Source organism: Leptopilina boulardi, unplaced genomic scaffold, assembly GCF_019393585.1.
Source record: "Leptopilina boulardi isolate dan_hultmark-lab unplaced genomic scaffold, ZJU_Lbou_2.1 LbouV2_204, whole genome shotgun sequence".
In the NCBI taxonomy this organism is placed as follows: Eukaryota; Metazoa; Arthropoda; class Insecta; order Hymenoptera; family Figitidae; genus Leptopilina; species Leptopilina boulardi.
In genome coordinates, this window is record NW_026137757.1 from 1300404 (window position 1) to 1321138 (window position 20735).

The 20735-nt window shown below is 30.5% G+C and overlaps 1 protein-coding gene across 1 annotated transcript in view; it reads right to left on the reverse strand.

The window, feature by feature from the left end:
- The window catches only part of LOC127278524 (DNA topoisomerase 2), a 34257-nt gene extending 16115 nt beyond the window's left edge, over positions 1–18142 (reverse strand). The window contains exons 1-9 of the mRNA XM_051300264.1: positions 17873–18142; positions 4870–5196; positions 4556–4799; positions 4085–4474; positions 3772–4011; positions 3312–3417; positions 1770–1922; positions 356–525; positions 73–283 (exon numbers count right to left, since the gene is read on the reverse strand). Of these exons, the coding sequence (XP_051156221.1) occupies positions 73–283; positions 356–525; positions 1770–1922; positions 3312–3417; positions 3772–4011; positions 4085–4474; positions 4556–4799; positions 4870–5171 (1816 nt within the window). The 5' untranslated portion in view covers positions 5172–5196; positions 17873–18142. The remainder of the gene's footprint in view (positions 1–72; positions 284–355; positions 526–1769; positions 1923–3311; positions 3418–3771; positions 4012–4084; positions 4475–4555; positions 4800–4869; positions 5197–17872) is intronic.
- Positions 18143–20735: the final 2593 nt, after the last annotated feature.

A 20735-nucleotide genomic window follows, 5' to 3' on the forward strand; every position in this document is an offset into this window, starting at 1 on the left:
TGTCCAGCAGAATTCATTGCATTATTTCAAATGAACTTTGGAATAAAAACTTATAATTGAAAAAAATAAAACCTTTGTAGTATTTAATGCTGTAGGTGTGGAAATTTTCAGTTTCTTTTTTCCAAATCTCAAACTCTGGTAGGGAATAAAAAGATTTGACTACATTTTTTTTTCTTGCTTTCACGATTGGCGTAATAAACTCCTCTACGAAATTGAGCTTCAACAAGGACGGCCAATTGTGATGAATGAAATTTATTAAAAGTCCTTTAATGTGTGAACCGTCCTGAAATTAATTTTCTTATTTTCCATCTAGTCACAGTATTGAGAATAAATCATTAAATAAATAAATAAGAACCTGATCTTGATCTGTCATAATCATAAGTTTTCCATAGCGCAAAGTCTTCATATCATCCCTCGATTCATACTTTTTTTTGTATTGTAAGCCAAGAATTTTAATCAAATTGTTGATTTCGGCGTTTTCGAGAATCTGCTTGTGAGTTGCCTCTCTTACGTTCAGAATTTTACCTAAACAATAAATAAACATATAACTCAATTCTTATTTAGCCTCATCTTTAAATAATCTAATTCTAGAATATTTAACCTATTTCACGGTGAGCTTGGATGAAGTTCAACCCAAAAGTTAATGAACATCGACATTTTCTTTTGGATATTCTTTGGGGAGTTCTTCTGGTTATTTTAAGACCAAAATGAAAATAATCGATGGAAGGAAATTAAAATTACCTTGTTTTTTAACTTTTTTAATAGTGATTTTAAATAATTTATCAAAAAAAAACTTTATTTAAATTTTTTTCTTAATGCAAAACATGTACTTTGATATTAATAAGAATTTCTACAAGAATTAGTCGATTAAAATATTTTAAAATATTAATTTTTTTAAAAATTGATGAAAAACATGGTTTTTTTTACGGTTTTTTGAAAATAAAACTTCTATTATGCATTTCACACTAAAATCGTAAAGAGTTGAATTAAAGTAGTACATAAAATTTTCTATAAAACGAAACAAAATAGACTTATCATGGAAACCACCAGTTTTCTAAAATTCAAAATCCTATAAGTTTCAGGCTACCAGATTTCCATTAATTTCATCTATGTGAAATTGTTCAAAAATAAATCCCTTTAAACATATTATATTGTATTTTTTATATTTAGGGCATTAAAGAAAAAAAAATTGAAATTGGCCTCCTAAATTAGAATTCTACATCAAATATTAAGTTTTCTAAACCAGTTTTCTAAAACAGTCTATTTTGTTTCGTTTTACAGAAAATTTTATGTACTACTTTAATTCAATTCTTTACGATTTTAGTGTGAAATGCATAATAGAAGTTTTATTTTCAAAAAACCGTAAAAAAGCCATGTTTTTCATCAATTTTTAAAAAAATTAATATTTTAAAATATTTTAATCGACTAATTCTTGTAGAAATTCTTATTAATATCAAAGTACATGTTTTGCATTAAGAAAAAAATTTAAATAAAGTTTTTTTTTGATAAATTATTTAAAATCACTATTAAAAAAGTTAAAAAACAAGGTAATTTTAATTTCCTTCCATCGATTATTTTCATTTTGGTCTTAAAATAACCAGAAGAACTCCCCAAAGAATATCCAAAAGAAAATGTCGATGTTCATTAACTTTTGGGTTGAACTTCATCCAAGCTCACCGTGATTTCTTATCAGGACTCATCTCAATCTAGCCTAACTCATATAGACTAATCTACATTGTCTTAATTTTTATTTGCCCTAATCAACTGACCTTTTAATGGAAAGATACCAAATTTGTCACGACCAACAGCAGAAAGTCCAGCAACAGCCATACTTTTAGCTGAGTCTCCTTCGGTCAGAATCAGGGTACAATCCATAGATCTACCAGTACCTGCGTCATTAGCATCTTCCAATTTTGGTATTCCTGCAAAGTATCATAATTTAAATAGTCATAATAACTTCTAACATAAGCTTGTTAAAAACTATGCCCCACAGTGAAATATAAAATGAGAGTATTTTGAATACAATTGATTAGTTGCTTTCTCATGTAATACCAAAAATTTTCAAATTTTATTCTTTTTCAGACTAAATGAACAAGTCTACCTATGTTTTTCTGTTTTTCATTTATTAAAAAAACGTTTCAGATTTTAAATAAACGTTTAATATTAAAAAAAACATTTCTGACACGTACAGGTGTTTTTTTTTCTTTTATCCAAAGTTGTTAAAGTTAAAAAATGAAAAATTCTTAAAAAATTACTTCCTAAAATTTTGTATTTAAAAATTTGTATGTAACCTTTAAACTATTATAACCAGTTTGACGTATATTTAAAAAAACATTGAGTGACCTATTTTTTGAACCTTATACGACCTAAAATTAAGAAGCTACTGACATTTTTACCATTTAAAATATTTAAAGAACAAATATAGATATTTAAGAGAATTTTGACTTTAGGATCATTAATGATTTAAGGTAGAGAAAAAAAGTCAGAGAAGCACTGGGCCACGAAACCCTAATAAAAAATTGAGAAGATTGAAATAAAATTGTTTCTTACTTTGTTTCCTTTGTTTTTTGTCAACATTTCAAGCCTCTAGAGATTTCATCTTCTTTATCTTTAATAAGTTTTGTAACAAAAAACTTTACCCTGAACATGAACCCTCTCGAGGTTTACACATTGGCAAAAAACAAAGGCAAAATAATAAAACAACAATTTTATTTCAATCTTCTCAACTTTCAACCCTATAAAAATGAACATGTTTATCAATGAAAAAAGAACAATATATCTATTAATTGGACTCAAAATCTTCAAATTTACAGAAAGTGTCTTTTGTAATAATTATAATTTTTATTTCTTGGGTAAAACCTAATATATTATCATTACGTCACATATGTTTAAAATTGCATCCATTTACTTATTTTTAATAAAGGTAATTAATTTTGTTTAATAGATTTACTCTTTTAACTTGATATCATTATGAAATTTTTGCTTAATAAATAATTACAATCTCCAAGTGTTGATGGAATGAACACAATAACTCATACTGAATAGCTGTAAGTAATTTTTTACGATTTTCAAAGAAAAATTTTAAATGCGTGTTACTCAAAAACAACTTTTAAGCAACACTAACCTGTGTAAAGTGCCTCTTTTTATAACAATGCGTAAAGTGATTACTTTGCGAACTAGAATTTACTGCTTTCGAACTTTTTTCAAACTGTCGCCATTTTGTTCCTAGTTCGGACCAAAACTACATTCGTACTGTTTTTCTTGTAAACTGAAAGATAGTTTAAAAAGAAAATTGTCTCAATTAGAGTTACCTTGAAGCTTCCTTTGCTTTGATTTTGGACCTAATTTTTGTAGTTGACTGTCTGCTTTAAATTTCGCCCACGAGAGAACGGATTCAACAATTCCTATTTTCGTTACCTGAAATAAAAAATATGCTTTTAAAATGAACTTATTGGGATTGGCGGTCTAGTGACTTTTACCTACTTCGTCAGAGATTTTGGTTTTTATTTCTCTTTCTATTGTGTTAATTAAAAAAAGACAAAAAAGCAAAACGGTTGTCAGAAGTAGGTAAACACCAGATGGCGTATTGCAGTTTAGCCAATCCTGTTTTCATCGCGAAGGGAATAGATAAATTAAGCTGGATAAAATAGCAAGTTAAATTCGCGTCTTCGCAGAATACTGAAAAACGCGATTGATGATTCTCTGCGATGAAAACAGTCTCATTAAATGAATTTATAAGAAAAAAACTAATTTATAAGGTCGACAACCTACACTAGTTATAAATTTTTCACTAAGTGAGCACTTGGAGCCAAAACTCTTAGCTTGAAGAGTCATATTCTCTTTAGTCTGCGAATCAAAAGTTGGATTATTGATAAGACAGTTGATGAAAATCCACATGTGATTTTTAATTTGGAATGGTTTTATGGCAATGCCTCCTTTATTTTTCTTCTTGAGCGTTTCCGTAAGTTGCTTCACAATCATATCCGTTACGTGATCAACATGTCGGCCACCCTAAAACCGAAAACGAAAGTCGTGAATAAAGTAAAAAATGGAAATTAAATTGAGTGCTTGCAAATTGAGATACCTTTGTTGTGGCGATACTGTTGACGAAGGACATTTGTTGAAAACCTTTATCAGACAATGTCATTGCAACTTCCCAGCGTTCTGTGCATTTTTCATAGCAAATTTTCAGAGGATTTCCAACATCATCTTCTTTGCCTTTAACGAACAGGTCTATGTAATCCTTGAATCCTTTAATGGGGACTTTGTGGCCATTGAGGTAAACTTTTACACCACCCCCACAAGAAGCAGCTACATCAAATGCCCGCCGAGACATTAGCGAAACGATGTCATCATCCAGCGATTGCATTTTGAATTTAGATAAATCAGGCGAGAAAGTGACCTTTGTAAAATCATCTCCAGCGAATTCTTTAATTCTAGGCTCACTGGCTTTCCCCATATTATTTCCCCACGTCTGTAAAAAATAGTTCACTTTCCATTAAGACAAATTTATAAATTTCAGTATCAAAGAATTACGAAAAATAAAACTTATCACCTGCTTGAGACATCGTTTGTATTCTTTACAGGCAGTTTCTACAGTGAACCGGTGACTGAAAATATTACACAATTTCGCTCCATATCCATTTCTACCGCCAGTCACTTTCTCTTCCTCGTCATCGTAGTTTGAAGATGTCAACAAATGACCAAAAATCATTGTTGGCACGTACATATTTTCTTCTTTGTGAATAACAACTGGAATACCTTTACCATTGTTCCATACAGATATGGTATTGTTCTCGCTGAAAAATTCTTTAAATGTACATATCCTATAATTTTACAAGAAAAAAAAACAATGATAAATGCACTTACGCATCAATATCTATTTTAATCTGATCCATTTTTCGATCTCGCTGTTTATTATCAGCAGCGTTTACGAGAATTTCATCAAAAATTTTGTAGAGACCAGGAACATACTTTATTTCCCTCTGTACCATCATTTCCTTTTCTTTATCATACACCCACATATTTTCAGTAACAAACTCAACTGAGCCAATGTAAGTGTCAGGACGCAGTAAAATGTGCTCCAATTGCGATTTCTTTTGGTAAATACCTTCGATGGTTTTCTTTTTTGAAGTCCCATCTCCAGCCCCATTTTCTACTGCTGAACTCATTTTGCAAATATTTCTTCTGGGATTCCTACAAACAAATTATTTCAAACTATATGATAAACTAAACTCCTTTTCAAAAAAATATTTTTAATTGTTTCATTTTTCTATTCCTCGATTTTAAAATTAAATTCTTGACAAATGATAGTTTAAAATGGAACATTTATCGAATTCAGAAAAATGAAAATATGTATTATTAATTTTAAAAAATTTTATAATTATCGTTTATTACCTAACTATTCATTAAAATATGTAAAAAATCAACTGATATTTAATTTGATAGTGGAGTATTAACTTCTACTGTTAAAGGTAGGTCCTAGTAAGGCAGTACCATCAATATCGAAACTAAAATTTCGGAAAATTTGTTACAGTATTTACTTGAAAACAAGAAAATAAAATGCTTTCTGCTTTAGGATAATTGATTATTGTCAAGAAATACACAAGCTAAAACTTTTTTTGAGTTAAAATATGTTGACAATACTTGGTAATGATCATGATTTACTTTAAGCAGATCATTTTGGCACAGAATTCGTCAAAGTTATTATTGGTCAAACATGACTCAAAATGTCAAATCTTATGTTATATATTGCGAAAAATATATCAAGGTTAAAGCTAGGTTAGCTATACGATCCATACGGTTACCGTGGACTCAATTGTCGATCGATACACTAGTGTCTCAGACAAACTAAGAAGGGAAATTCTGATATTATTGTTGTTCATAATTTATATACGAAATTTATCGAATGGTTTGCGTTGTGACAGATAATGGGAAAGAATTTATAAATAAAGAGGTCAAGCGTACATACTGGCCAGAGGCGTTAGGCATATTACTACCCCGTTTTCATCCCTCACAGTAATCCAGTAGAGAGTGTAAATCAAACAATAAAACCTATAATTTCCGTTTATATAGATTAAGATCTTAGATAAAGGGGACGAGAATTAGCCAAAATGCAATTTACCGATGACGTGGTGAAGGCTTATCGCATGAGAATAATCGCGTCATGAGGGCGAAAGTAAATTACAGAACTTTGGCAAGTACGACGAGTGAGGGACGCATTGACGAAATTTCTGCGGATGCTCGATAATTAATCAACGAGTTTCGTAATCGAATTGACGAATACTGTCAGGGTAACTCCATTCGACATCCGATCAGAAAACAAGAAGAGGAATCGCATTCCTAACGTGAAGCCGATGCTGAAGAAGGATGGTCAACAAATGAGGATAACCGATAAAACCGATTCTGTCATCGTTCCAAGGTGGAACCTTTGCCACACACGATCAATGACATTCCAACTTTCCAAGATGTCATGAAGAACTGGGAGTTCTGAAATTGGTTGATTCGAAGAATCAATCCTAGCCGCTCTACATGATGGATTGCAGGATCCTATCGGAAAAGCTGCTCAAGAATTTGATCACAAAAAGAGCTAAGATCTTACTTAAAACGATGAAAGCCAACAAAGTTGATCGAGGTACTCAGACATTTGTTTCAGTGACGAGCAAACAAAGAACTGCTGCGTGCGTGAATGCAAATGCCGATGAGACTGATTCATGCTTGATCTGCGGAGCCGATGGATTCAAGACCATTGATTGTATTTATCCACATGGAGTTGAGCACGAGATGGTTTTAAATAAATGTGTTGGCTGTTCGAACGATTTATGCATTTATTGCCCCGAATGTCCGGATTGCAACATCCGCTATGCTGGACTGGTTGACTGGCTTCGATTGAACTATGTAACCTTGCCAGGTTGGGCAATACCATATGATCATCAATATTTGATCAACGAGCACACAAAGGAGCAACTTCGTCGGAAGATCAAGGCAAATTTTGTGAATCAAAACGATTATGCCAATCGTGTGAGGGCATTTTTGATCAGAGAGAACGCTCTTTCTCTTATTGAAAACCGGCGAACAACAAGACACCTTCCAATAAAGATCTGTCCGAGGAAAAACGTTGCCAGCAGTACAATCAATGACGACTGAATTTGCGAATCAGTCTCTTGACGAGGTAATGGCTCTTCGACCTGAATTGTCGGACGGAGAAAAATACAAAGTCATCGTACCAACCAAATACAAGAAGACTACCAAAAATTAGACTTATGGATTTGCTAACTGATCAAAGATTGATCTTGATTAACGAGACTAACAAATTTTATCTTAAATAACTTTGATCTTATATATTAACTCATATTTTGTGACTTATTGATCTGAACCTAAAAAATAGTATTACTTTGTTGTAACCTTCTTAAAAGGGAATTTTATTTTTTCTATTTTTATATGTATTTTACGACATAAGTTCTTTGGGGTTGTTCACAAACTACGTCACGCTATTTTATTCCAGTTTTGTATCCTCCTCCTACGTCACACACTGCTACATACTTCAGCGACATTTTTTCTACGGGTCGTCACAAATTGCTTGACCTGACCCCCCCTCCCTTTGCATTTTCTAAAATATTAATATTCGAACAAATAAATATTCTGCAAAATTAATATTCTACAGAATAAAAGTCTATCAAATCATAATTGAAGGGTGCGCTCTAAGAAAGTGTTAAACGCCCATATTTGATAGGTTAATTTTGCATGACATTTAACGTCCTAAATGCTTTATTGTATAATATACTCTTGAATCAGTAAGAAAATCTTACTTGAACAAAGTTTACGATAATTATAAACAATCTTGTGTTATCAATGCTTTAATAGCAATAATTAATATTTAGCTCCAAAAAGTGCTGTTTTGGCAGATACAGTTTTCTTACAACGTACCCTTTCATTCTAAAAAATTTGGTTTAGAGATTATTGATGCGTCCCTCATTTTCAGCAACACCAAAAACAACCGATTCACGATCTTCAGAGAATTCACTGAATCCAAATCAACAGTCAAAGTAAGCAAAAATTCAGTTATAGATACAATATGTAAGTCATAATTTTTGAATTCTGACCCCGGATTTGGATTAGTCTGGTCTGTCAGACAAAATATTTTTTGTGAAATTCTATTATATTGTGAATAACAAATAAATTATTATTTCCACTTGTTTAAAAATCAGAGAAAAAAAATGTTCTAAATTTTTGCAATATTATTATCAAAAAATTTCTTAGGTAAAAACGTTGTTTCGCATTTCCCAAGTTTTTGAAATAGCACACGAATCAAAAACGCATACCACATTGCACGCTATAAGAATCAACACAATACAAAAAAACATACCTAAGAAACGTTTCACATTCCAGACTCAAACGTAGATATTGAAGAAAACGTAGTTGCATTTAGATCTTTAAATAAAATGAAACTTTGGTTAATAACTGCATAATTTAATAAATCTGACGCGCTACTTTCACTGAAGCAGAGCACACTGGCACAGAAACAGCATCAGTTCTCTCAAAATACCCTACAGCCTACAAATTTTAACTGATTTCAATGAATTTTTTATTTTAAAATCTGTTATTTTGTGTTCTCTAAATTTATATAAGTTTAGAAAAGTTAAAAAAATAGTCTTTTTTCAGGTAGAGATCTACGTCTGGGAAAAAAACTTGTTCGGTTTTTGAGATAAACAAAAAAAATACCCTGGCGGATTTGATTTACCACCCAGCTGGGTGGATATTGGGTCAACATTAGGAATAACGTAAAAAAAATTGATAAATCAACAAATTTGTCAAACTTGTCACTTTAGATATGCATGATACCTATAGCAAATCAAGAGGTGGGGGGGAATGGTATTAATTTTTTGTTTATTTTTTTAATTGAATGTATAATATTTCAAGAATATTGTGTGAAAATTTCAAGCCTATCGGAGAAAAATTGACGAAGTTATGAACATTTGAACATTAAAGTGTCGGTTGCTCCGCGGGCTGTGTTTTCGTACATTTTGAATTTAGTTTATGTTTAACCTTTTGCTGACATTTCTGAATGTTTTCTGATGTCGTTGATGTGTATGTATAAGTTTTGGGGTCGCTGATTACGAATCTGAAGTCAGATTTCAAAAATTATCAAAATTTAAAATTGCGTTTTTCTCGAAATGACATTTTTGAAGTCCGTGTTCACGATATCTTAAAATCTACTGAACCAATCGTTTTGGGCTCAATACATCTTGACTTACTTACCCAGGTAACTACGAGAGTTTTTTTAAAATAATTATTAAGGGAGGGGAACTCTTGTAAATGGACGGTTTTTCATGAATTTTTTTTTTTTTTAAACTGGTTAAGTTTATTGAATTAAAGTAAAGCATACCTTAAAGTATACAATATAAGCTTTATAAAAGAAAATTTTTATTAAAAAACATTACAAAATGGTGGCGTTACAGGTGTTTGAAGTTGCATCTTTAATTTTGCGCCGTGTAGGCTACAGGTCACAAATCTAAACTAAAATCAAAATTTTTACCGTTAAAATACGCAAATACGCTTTGCATGACGAAGAGAAAACTAAAAATTTTTTTTGAAAATTTGGGACCATTTTGAAAAAAAATCACTTTTTTATAAACAATTGTTCAGAAAATTGTTTTTTAAAAAAACGAGGTCGTCATGCAATAGCCAGTAAGATAAAGAAGATTTATGGTAAGTTTGATTAAAATCGGTTAAAAATTGGCTGAGCTACATTGCACGGCGCGCGGAATAACTATTGCACTAAAACCAAGATTTACTATCACTTGGTTATGGTGCTTGCTAATGACAATTAATAAAATTATATTGAAAAGAAACCGAAAGAATAGAGGGATCACGTGCTCATAGTTAACTGCATTTGGTAGCATCTGAAGTGCTAAACTTATGATTACTATAGACATTCATACATTTAATTATAGATTAGTAATGTAGGATCATATTCTACAGATAGTAAACTAATTTTTAAAGCAAAAAAAAATTGTAAAAAAATTTTTTTGCACGAGATCCCCCCCTTAATTATACAGTAAAAAATAGATCGATATTTTCAGAGAAAATCGGGTTTTTGAGTTTCAAGTGCTGCGAAAAATCGAAAAATCAAACAAAAAATACCCTCTCGTAGTTACCTCGAAAAACATCTCCTTAAACAAATTTTTTTTTTTGGATTTAGATGTTTCTGTTGTAAGTTACGTTGAACACCTAAAATCCATTTTTTTACGAGGAGCCTGAAGCAATTTACTGACACTCGTTCAATTTGCAATATTTTTCAATGAGAATTAAGGAAAATATACTTCAAATATTGTATTAATATGTGAAAATTAAGTTAATAAAGTAACACACTTTATATCCGCGAAAAAAATTATTAAAAAAAAGTGCCTTTTTTACACCGAATTAACCATACCTCCCCTCTTAAGTTTCAAATCTTAATTTGGATCGGCTGACTTCTCGTTGTGGGATCGTAGATAACCAAGAGCGAGAGAGCAGCGTTCCGACAGAAATGCAGCAACTGTACTACACTAGGATACTAGTCCAGGATCTCTACGAAAAACGTGGTCATTGCATGCCAAAAATCATACTAGACTTCTGATAACGGATTCATAAAGACTGGGCAAAGGTAGATAATATGTTTATGTTTCCAACTCGAGATTTTTTTAGCTGTGCTGTTAAAAATTATGAAAGCTCTCTAAATCAATTAGTATAAATTTCCGTGACATTTTAGAAGAAAAAGTTCTGTACAAGAATTGTAGAGCTTAAATATACCTTTAAAATGACGGGTCGCAAATAAAAAAATATTATTTTGTTTAGTTGCAAATGAATTTAAACCATTAAAATCGTCACTTTTTTAATTGTTAATTAACTCTGAAAATAATAATAAATAAATAATTGTAATACTTTGTGAAAGAATGCCACTTATGACCCTTAATAAGCATACAAAATTTGTCCCCAAAAGAATAAGTAGTTTTTGCAAAATTCCATTTGTTTATTAAAAACATGGTTTTTTGCAACGGAATTTGTTCATTACTGGCCGAATGAAAATCAATTTTCTTGGACTTATTTTATTCAGGTTAATTGTTTATTTACTAAAAAAGCGCTCTAAGGGAGGGGGGTATTTTATGATTATAAACAATTACAAATTAAAGTTTGACAATTTGGCGTAAAAGACATTCGATTAAGTATATTTTGTTGTATATTTCAAAAAAAAAGAAAGTTGAAATGGCTCTAAGGGGAGGGGAGATAATTTTTTTTTTTTAATTCTAAACGTGTGTTTTTAAGTTATTTTATTTGTTTTTTTTATTATTTATTTAGTTCATTAGTAATACTAATAAATAAAAAATCGATGCACGCTTTAATAAAGGGTTTCTTATAAAAAAAAATAAGGTTAAATTAGGGGTAAGAATATATTCTCACAAAAAAATTACTTTTTTCAAAAAATAAAGATTTAAAAAAAGTTATTAATAATTTTTTAATATTATTTACAACTTTATAAATAAAAGAGTCAAATATTTAAATTAGTTAAAAAAAGTTAGCCCAATTTAAAAAAAGAAAGATCAAAATCCATCTATATGTCTCCAAATTAAAACATCTTTTGTGAATTTGAAAGCTCGAAATCAATTCTGGAGCGAGCGCCTGTCGTAATTGGCGAGCTGTCCCCACTTTATTTGTTGTTGCGAGATATATTCTTACCCCTAATTTAACCTTATTTTTTTTTATAAGAAACCCTTTATTGAAGCGTGCATCGATTTTTTATTTATTAGTATTACTAATGAACTAAATAAATAATAAAAAAAACAAATAAAATAACTTAAAAACACACGTTTAGAATTAAAAAAAAAAATTATCTCCCCTCCCCTTAGAGCCATTTCAACTTTCTTTTTTTTTGAAATATACAACAAAATATACTTAATCGAATGTCTTTTACGCCAAATTGTCAAACTTTAATTTGTAATTGTTTATAAGCATAAAATACCCCCCTCCCTTAGAGCGCTTTTTTAGTAAATAAACAATTAACCTGAATAAAATAAGTCCAAGAAAATTGATTTTCATTCGGCCAGTAATGAACAAATTCCGTTGCAAAAAACCATGGTTTTAATAAACAAATGGAATTTTGCAAAAACTACTTATTCTTTTGGGGACAAATTTTGTATGCTTATTAAGGGTCATAAGTGGCATTCTTTCACAAAGTATTACAATTATTTATTTATTATTATTTTCAGAGTTAATTAACAATTAAAAAAGTGACGATTTTAATGGTTTAAATTCATTTGCAACTAAACAAAATAATATTTTTTTATTTGCGACCCGTCATTTTAAAGGTATTTTTAAGCTGTACAATTCTTGTACAGAACTTTTTCTTCTAAAATGTCACGGAAATTAATGCTAATTGATTTAGAGAGCTTTCATAATTTTTTAACAGCACAGCTAAAAAAATCTCGAGTTGGAAACATAAACATATTATCTACTTTTCCCCAGTCTTTATGAATCCGTTATCAGAAGTCTAGTATGATTTTTGGCATGCAATTTAATAGGGAGCCTGGACTATACCCCGTTCAACTAGAGCGGATGTTCTCTCGCTATGGGTTACCTACACTGAAAAAGGTCTGGCGTAACAGTTAAGACACTCATAGATGAGCGGCGCCACTTTAGTTCAAGTCCTAAATGTCAGCCAATCTTGGGTGACTCGTTCACTCAACTGACATCTTTAGTCAAAAAGTCGCGTCAGGCAAAGTCGATTCGTTCGCTCAGAAAGGCGAAATTTCACCCAAAAGTGAAAGTGAACGACTTGCATTTATTTAACGTAACAGTTATATGCTGAGAGCAACTTTGTCCACCAACGTTTTTTCAGTGTACGATCCCACAACGAGAACTCAGCCGATCCAAATGAATGGGTCAGGAGCCACACTACTCTCCGGGACGGCATGTCACCCAAATTTTTTTCAGTGTACCGAAAGAGTGGTACTGGAATATTATTAGATGGGTGATTCTCCGCGTAGCGCACAACTTGCTTTTTTTCATGTTGTGAAAGAAAAATCACAAATAATGTCCACATAATATATCGATTCCAATGTGAAAAGGTAATTTCTGTGATTACAAACAAAAACCAATAGTTACTTTTGTATTTAACATTATAATTTTTCGTGAAAAGTGGTTTTCAAGGCTGAAAACGTCAAAATTTGACCTGTCCCCACAAGATGTTTGAACAAAAAAGTTAATATTTTTAGCAATGTGCACTAATAAATACAATTACTGTTCAAATTTTAGTATTGTATATTTTAGTGGAATTGAATAAAAAAAACGTTTGATCAAAAAAATAATTATTTTCTTTTTTTTTTTGCTATTTATACTTGACTGCACTTTTGTGTGTTATTCTGCGTTTTATTATTAAACATTGAATTATTTAAATAAAAGTCAAATGTTAATATAGTTCTACTTCAGTAAGAGCAAAAGTTATATTCCTTAAGTTGATCCATGAAGAAAATAATCAATTTTCTAATTGATTTATCCTTTTTTTACACATTTTAAGATTCAAATTTGTACAGGGCATCACAAAATCGTCTCCACTGGCGTCCACCGACCCTTCAATATTATTTAAAAAAATAGAATATTATTAAATAATGAAGGTTAAATAAAGTGTAAGGGAGAGTCGGTAGTGGCGAGACACGTTTTGTTTTTTTGTTATAGCACTCACATTTTCAAGAACATCAAGTCTGTATATATATCCATGGACAGGTGTGACTCTATACTGCAAATTTAAGTTATACAGTTACAGAACAGATATTGAAAAAAAAAGTTATTGCCGATTTACGATAATGTCTCGCGACTACCGACATAAAAAATCGTCCGTAGTGGCGAGACACTATCTTAAAATCAGAGTCTTCATCGTTCAAACGTCACAAAAACAAAGGAATCAAAGAGAAAGAGTATAATAATTGATGCCTTTAAATCATAATATTGTTTCATTCAATCATAAAAATACAGGCAAATATTTTTCTCATTGTGAGCCGCTAATCCATGTCACAGTTATAAAAAACATATAAGCTGTTCTTCCTGTTCATCTTTTTCAATTTAAACTATAGTTATGAAAAATATTGTCGACAAAACGTACAAAAATTATATCAAATTCATTAGGACATGTACAATATTATTAGATATAAAAAAGCCACTGCCGACAACAAGTGTCTCGCCAATGCGGAGACAGCATTTTTCGGTAATGACGATGTACAATCCTATGCATCGAACAATAATTCATAGTGCTCTGGAAATTTTGAAGGAAACTTAAATACTAAAGACTCAAAACATTTAACCCTTCAGAAAATTCCGGAAATTTTTATATATTATCACTTATACCTATGGGAAATAAAACTTTTAAAATATCTTGAAACTGTTATTAACAGTATAGCGATATTTCGTACATCAAAAACGTATGTATCATATTGAAAAGTTAAAGCACAATAAAACTTGACTTTCAGACCAGAAGTGCCAGCACAGTCAGTTCAGCTGTCTGAAATATCCTAATGTCTCGCCACACCGGCTGTCTCGCCACTGCGGACAACGCCTTAGTTATATTATTTTAGTTTTTATAATATTATTATATTATATTATTATGTATGTGCAACATATGAAACCGATTAAAAATAAATGATAATTTTCTCAAAAAAAAAAAAAATTATTAACGCCAGTTTCACCGACCCCAGCGTCTCCACCCGCCACAGAATTTCCACCGTCACTAGTACAAGTTTAATACTGCAATGAAACAAACAAAATAAATAAAAATAAATTTCTATAAATTAACGTATAAATTTCCATAAATTACCACATAAATTTCCATAAATTACCGAAATAAAATTTTTAATTGTCGTTCGCGCTATATATATTTTTGTGAATTACCCCAAAAATTCCCATAAACATTTTAAATCAAATTTCAACTATTTTATAGAATTCAAAAAGCAAAGAATTTTTTTTTAATTTGTTTAAAAATTATAAAAAATTTTTCCGACCCACCATGGATATTTATTTCTTGACACTTTATCTTCAAAAATATGTATTGATATTTATCATTTCGATGAAAAAATATTTTTAAAGTTTCAGACACCAAATCGTGCGCTACGCGGAGAATCACACATATACAAAATAATATCTACCTATCTCAACCTGAATACATCTCCCCTACTAAAAGAAAAAAAAGTTTAAAAAAATCGGAGGTGCAATCGCAAATAGGTGTTTGATTTGGTGTGGAATACATCATATGAAGAAGAAAATTATCCAAAAAATAATTTATTAAAATATATCAATGACAAGCGTGATAAAATGCGCACCGCTTCTAATAATATTTAAGTATATTTTAAGTTCGTATTTGAGGCATTTTACGTGTAATGTCCTGAGTTAAAAAATTGATTTCTCTAAAAAAAGTGAAACTTGGAGAAATTGTTGTCCTACCTGATAGTAAAATATCTTAAAAAAATTTTTTTGACTTTTTTGAAATTTTGGGGGAGATACAGGGTCATTTTGGTCATTTTGGGGGTCAATTTTATCAGTTTTCCCTGACACCGCCTACTATTTGAATTTTTTCTGTCTATAAATGCAATAAAAAATTTTTTGAAAGATATGTTTTTTGAAGGTTTTTTCATGCTCTTTCCAATGGTGAATTTTGTTTTGTAAAATTTTTGAATTTTGACCTTGATTTTCTACAATTAAACATAAATTTGCTATATTCACTAAAATCGATGCGATTTTTTTTTAATAAATAATTGCAAACGAAAGCTGAGGTTTTTTCCGATCTGTATATAAATTTTCAGAATGCCGATTTTTTTTGTTTTCGAGATATTAAATGTCAAAGATTTTATGTCCCCTCGCGTGGCGAGGCGGTAGGTAGCTGATTATAAATCTGAAGTCAATGAAACCAAGAAACCACAATTACAAATCCGGTGTAACTCAATTATTTAAAAGTGGATTTTTATTTAACCGAAATTTTAAGACGGATTCTTTAGTTAAATGAATTTTGATATAGTATAATTTACATTTAACGGAATTTTAAAAAAGCAGAATTTAGGTATTTATAGATGACTTTACATTTAATGCAGTCACCTATATGCAGTTCTGATTCTGATACCTGAATCAAAAGTCTATTTCATTTAAGTTTTGATTCCGAAAACTGAATCAAAAGTTAACTTAGTTTCGATTCGGTTTAGTGAACGAAACGAACATATTGTGTACTTCTGATACCGTTTTTTAAACGAAATGAAAGTTTGTCAGATTACTTCCGGTTCTCTAACTGAATCAAGTCATATGTCTTAATTTATTACGTCATAAGTCTCAAGTTTAGAGTTACAAAGCGATGGATACTGTCGGAATAAAAAGTCAATAGTATATTTTCGTTTTGATTTAGCAAACCGAATGAAAATTATATTTTAATTTCATTTCGTTCACTAAACCGAATCAAAAGTTTATTCGACTTTCATTTCGTTTACCAAACCAAATTAACAGTACATTTTACTTTCGTTTCGTTACAAAAATCGAAACGAAATCAAAATTCGACTTTCGTGAAGATCCCTGGTATTAAATTAATTTTTATTTAACAGAATTCTCATTGAACATAACAGGATTTTTACTAACCAAATTCTCTAATTTAATTCAAATTTTAACAGTTTATATTTAATCAAATTTTTTATTACAGATTTCCTAGTTTAATTAACAGAATTAACATTTAAGGGAATTTTATTTTAACCGGAAATTAGTTGAAATAAAATTTCAAATTTAGTTGAAGTAAATAAATTTATATTTAACAAAATACTAATTCCTACTTACTAGAATTTGACACAAGCAGATTCTCTATTTCATCGATTCTTCATTTGTACGAAAATTAGAAATTTTTGTAAGTACAGTTCATGTATCCCTTTTTTAATACTCAGTTTTATAACAGGTAACTTTGGTTTCGAAACTTACGTTGAAATTTGCTTACAAACATAAAACTTCATTTATAATTACAAAAAGGATTAAAAATAATGAATTCAAAATATAGGAACTTTTTGTTTAATAAATATGATTTTTATGTGTTTCAAATAAAAATTTTATTTGTTAAAAAAGTATTGAAGTTTATTTCAAAACATTTAGGTATTAAAAGAAGAAAAAATTTGTTTAATTAACAGTATTTGAAAAAGGGAGAAAAGGCATCATAATCCAGATTCCAGGTATCTGAGGTGTTTTTTTTAAAACGTCGAAAAAACAGAACCAAATGTCACTTTTTATTTTTTAACTCGGGCCAGAAATATTTAAATTCTCATTTGGCGCGAAGATGACGGTCAAAGTAGACAGCGCTTTTTAATGAGATATTAAAAGTATACATTTTAAGTGTTACTGATGGGGATAAAAAAGGAAAACATGTCTTTTGTCAAAAAAAGTGTACAATATTTTTGATTTTGAAAAGAATTATTAAATTTCATTTCTTTTGAATTTTGTTTTATCCTTTTGTATGAATGTTTCAAAACTTGACAAAAAACTTCAAACCCATCACCTTCCTAGTTTTCATGAAAGTTAAAAACGATGGTATTAAACTTTGCAAATTTCAAACCGATCCGAGAAACTTCATTTCTGAAGTTGGATCACATAAGAAATATTGACTCAAGAATATCCTTTAAAAGAAACAACTTTTGTAACACAAATAATTTACTATTAGAGATGAAATACTGTTACCAAAGATAACTTTCAAAATTTAACAATAATTTATCACACAAAAGTAAAGGTAAAACAAATTTTCACTGAATACACTAAAATTTAAAAATGTTTTTAAAAACGCACAATTCAAGGAAAGGGTCGAAAAATAAATGAAAAGTAACTTGTAACTTACTTGGCTTCGCTTTGATTTTTTTTTTAAACCAGTATCACATTAATTCATGCATTGAACAGCCCATCACAGTGTAAAATAATCACAAATTCACAAATATTCAGACTTCAATCTATTAAAGCCGATAATAAGTTTTTGACCTGAAGTTTGAATGTAAAAATATAAACAAACTACTTTTAATAGAATCAGGAAAAATGCCGACTTCCCTAATTGTATCCCGCGTAAACGATTCTTGAGAGAATCATTGACAAAGCTTGGCACTAAACCATAGAATGCAATGAAAGGAAAAATTAGTTTGCAGCATAAAGGCCTAAACACAACCACATCGGGTACGTAAGACTACGGAAGCTTCTACGCAGGCGAAACCAACTTAACTTATGCTCGTTTCATATATAGCATACAGAACATGAATGTTTCAATGTTCTTAAGGCGCTTGTATACCTCACCGATTCCGAGTATACTTGCGTCGTGTACCATTGGAGTAAAAGAGACGGAAATATCTTTTGTTTCTTTTACTCCAATGGTACACGACAGAAGTATACTCGGGATTGGTGAGGTATACAAGCGCCTTTATCGTAAAGAACACACAAGTTGGTTCGACATTGCTCATTAAAAAATCATTATAAGATGAAATATTTCTTACGTTGAAGGCGCTTGTATACCTCACCGATCCCGAGTATACTTGCGTCGTGTACCATTGGAGTAAAAGAGATGAAATATCTTTTGTCTCTTTTACTCCAATGGTACACGACAGAAGTATACTCGGGATCGGTGAGGTATACAAGCGCCTTGATACGTAAGAAATAAAGAAATAAAGAATAAGATACGTTCTTACGTTCTTACCTTGGATAAATTTTTTAATTTTAAATTATGAGAATATCGTTATTTTAAAGTGAGTTGGATTCTTGTGTTTTTATATAATATAAAATAATATAATATATAGATTCATTTTTATATAAGGTTATGTTTAAATATATAAGGTTATTCAAGTTGGGTGGGGGAAAGCCAAGATGGTTGCACCAGCAAGCAACCATCTTGGCTTTCCCCCACCCAACTTGAATAACCTTATACAGGATGTTCAAAAAGTATGGAAACTTGCAACTTTTTGAACACCCTGTATATAAATTTATATTTATTCATTTACTTTAATATTTTTAATATTAATTAACGTTATATTAATATTAAAAAATTCATTGCAATTATTATACATATAGATTATTTGAATACAACTTTCATCTTATAATTTAAAGATGAATAGATTTATCGAATCATGGAGCGGTCACACCTCGGCTGCAGGAGCAGTTGCCCATGGCAACCGTGTAAGAGTAAGAGAGATAGAAGATTTTCCATCTCTCTTACTCTTACACGGTTGCCATTGGCAACTGCTCCTGCTGGCGAAGTGTGACCGCTCCATCACGGAGCCGTCGAACCAACTTGTGTGTTATTTACGGAAGCCTGTACGGCCCACGAGCGTCTCGGACGCAAGTGGCGGTGTTTCGTACCACAAGTGGCTTGAAGTCCGTCTAACTTGTGGCAAGTTCGTTAGTTCGTGCCACTTGTTGGACAGACTCCGTGCCACTTGTGGAAAGTGGATTTTTTGAAGGGTCATTCACAAATATGACAATTCCGTTGGATCCTGTTGCTATCTATTTCGTCAGTGATTTTCATTTCAATTTCATGTGAAGAAGAAGAAATGAATTTTATAAGATATTAGTAATATTAGCATATTAGTAAATGTCATCGAACAAACTTTTTATAGTTCACACATAAATACTCCTTCCAAACGTAAATATACATATTAATAAACTACGGATTCCACTAAGAATTAAGCGGAAGTTTTTTCTTAGTTTTTTTAATTTTTCTTAGTTTAGAATAAAAATAAGATTTTTTGGTTATGTTGTCATTTTTTAATTTAAAATACATGAAGAGGATTTTTTTTTTAAAATTAAAAGTACATTTTTATGAATATTTAAGATTAATAAAGATGTCAATATCATTTGTTTACACTGAAATGTAATCTTTTACATATATTTTCAATTAAAAAATAACAAATTCATTTTTATTCAAAAACATTAAACGGACTTGCCCGGATGAAATTATACTTGAAATGAAAAGCACTGACGAAATAGACGGCAACAGGATCCAACGGAATTGTCATATTTGTGAATGACCCTTCAAAAAATCCACTTTCCACAAGTGGCACGGTGTCCAACAAGTGGCACGAACTAACGAACTTGCCACAAGTTAGACGGACTTTAAGCCACTTGTGGTACGAAACACCGCCACTTGCGTCCGAGACGCTCGTGGGCCGTACAGGCTTCCGTAGTAGTGTGCTCCGTATCCGTATCTGACGGAAGCTTTGATGATGCTTATTTGTTTTGATTGCAAACCCAGTATAATTATTTTATTGTTATTACCGTGTTTTAAAAAAAGATATGACATCAAATGTAAAATTATCTGATATGCTTAATCAAACAATATTCATATTCTTGATAGATTTTATTAAACAATTGGATTTTAAATCTGCTTTCGTTTTATTAGTTTAAGGTTAATGTATGATCGTTTTGTTAAAAACAAAATAAAAAAATTATTTCTGAAAATTTTATATTTATTCTGTCATATTATATACATATATCTGCTGATATAAATTATTTACAAAGAAAATATTAAAAAACCTATAAAAATCTATTTATGCTTATAAATTAATTTTTATTGAATTGTTTTGTTACACTTGATGTCATTTCATTCATTAAAACACAGTAATAACAATAAAATAATCATACTGGGTTTGCAATCAAAGCAAATAAGCATCGTCAAAGCTTCCATCAGATACGGATACGGAGCACGCTACGAAGCACACTACGAG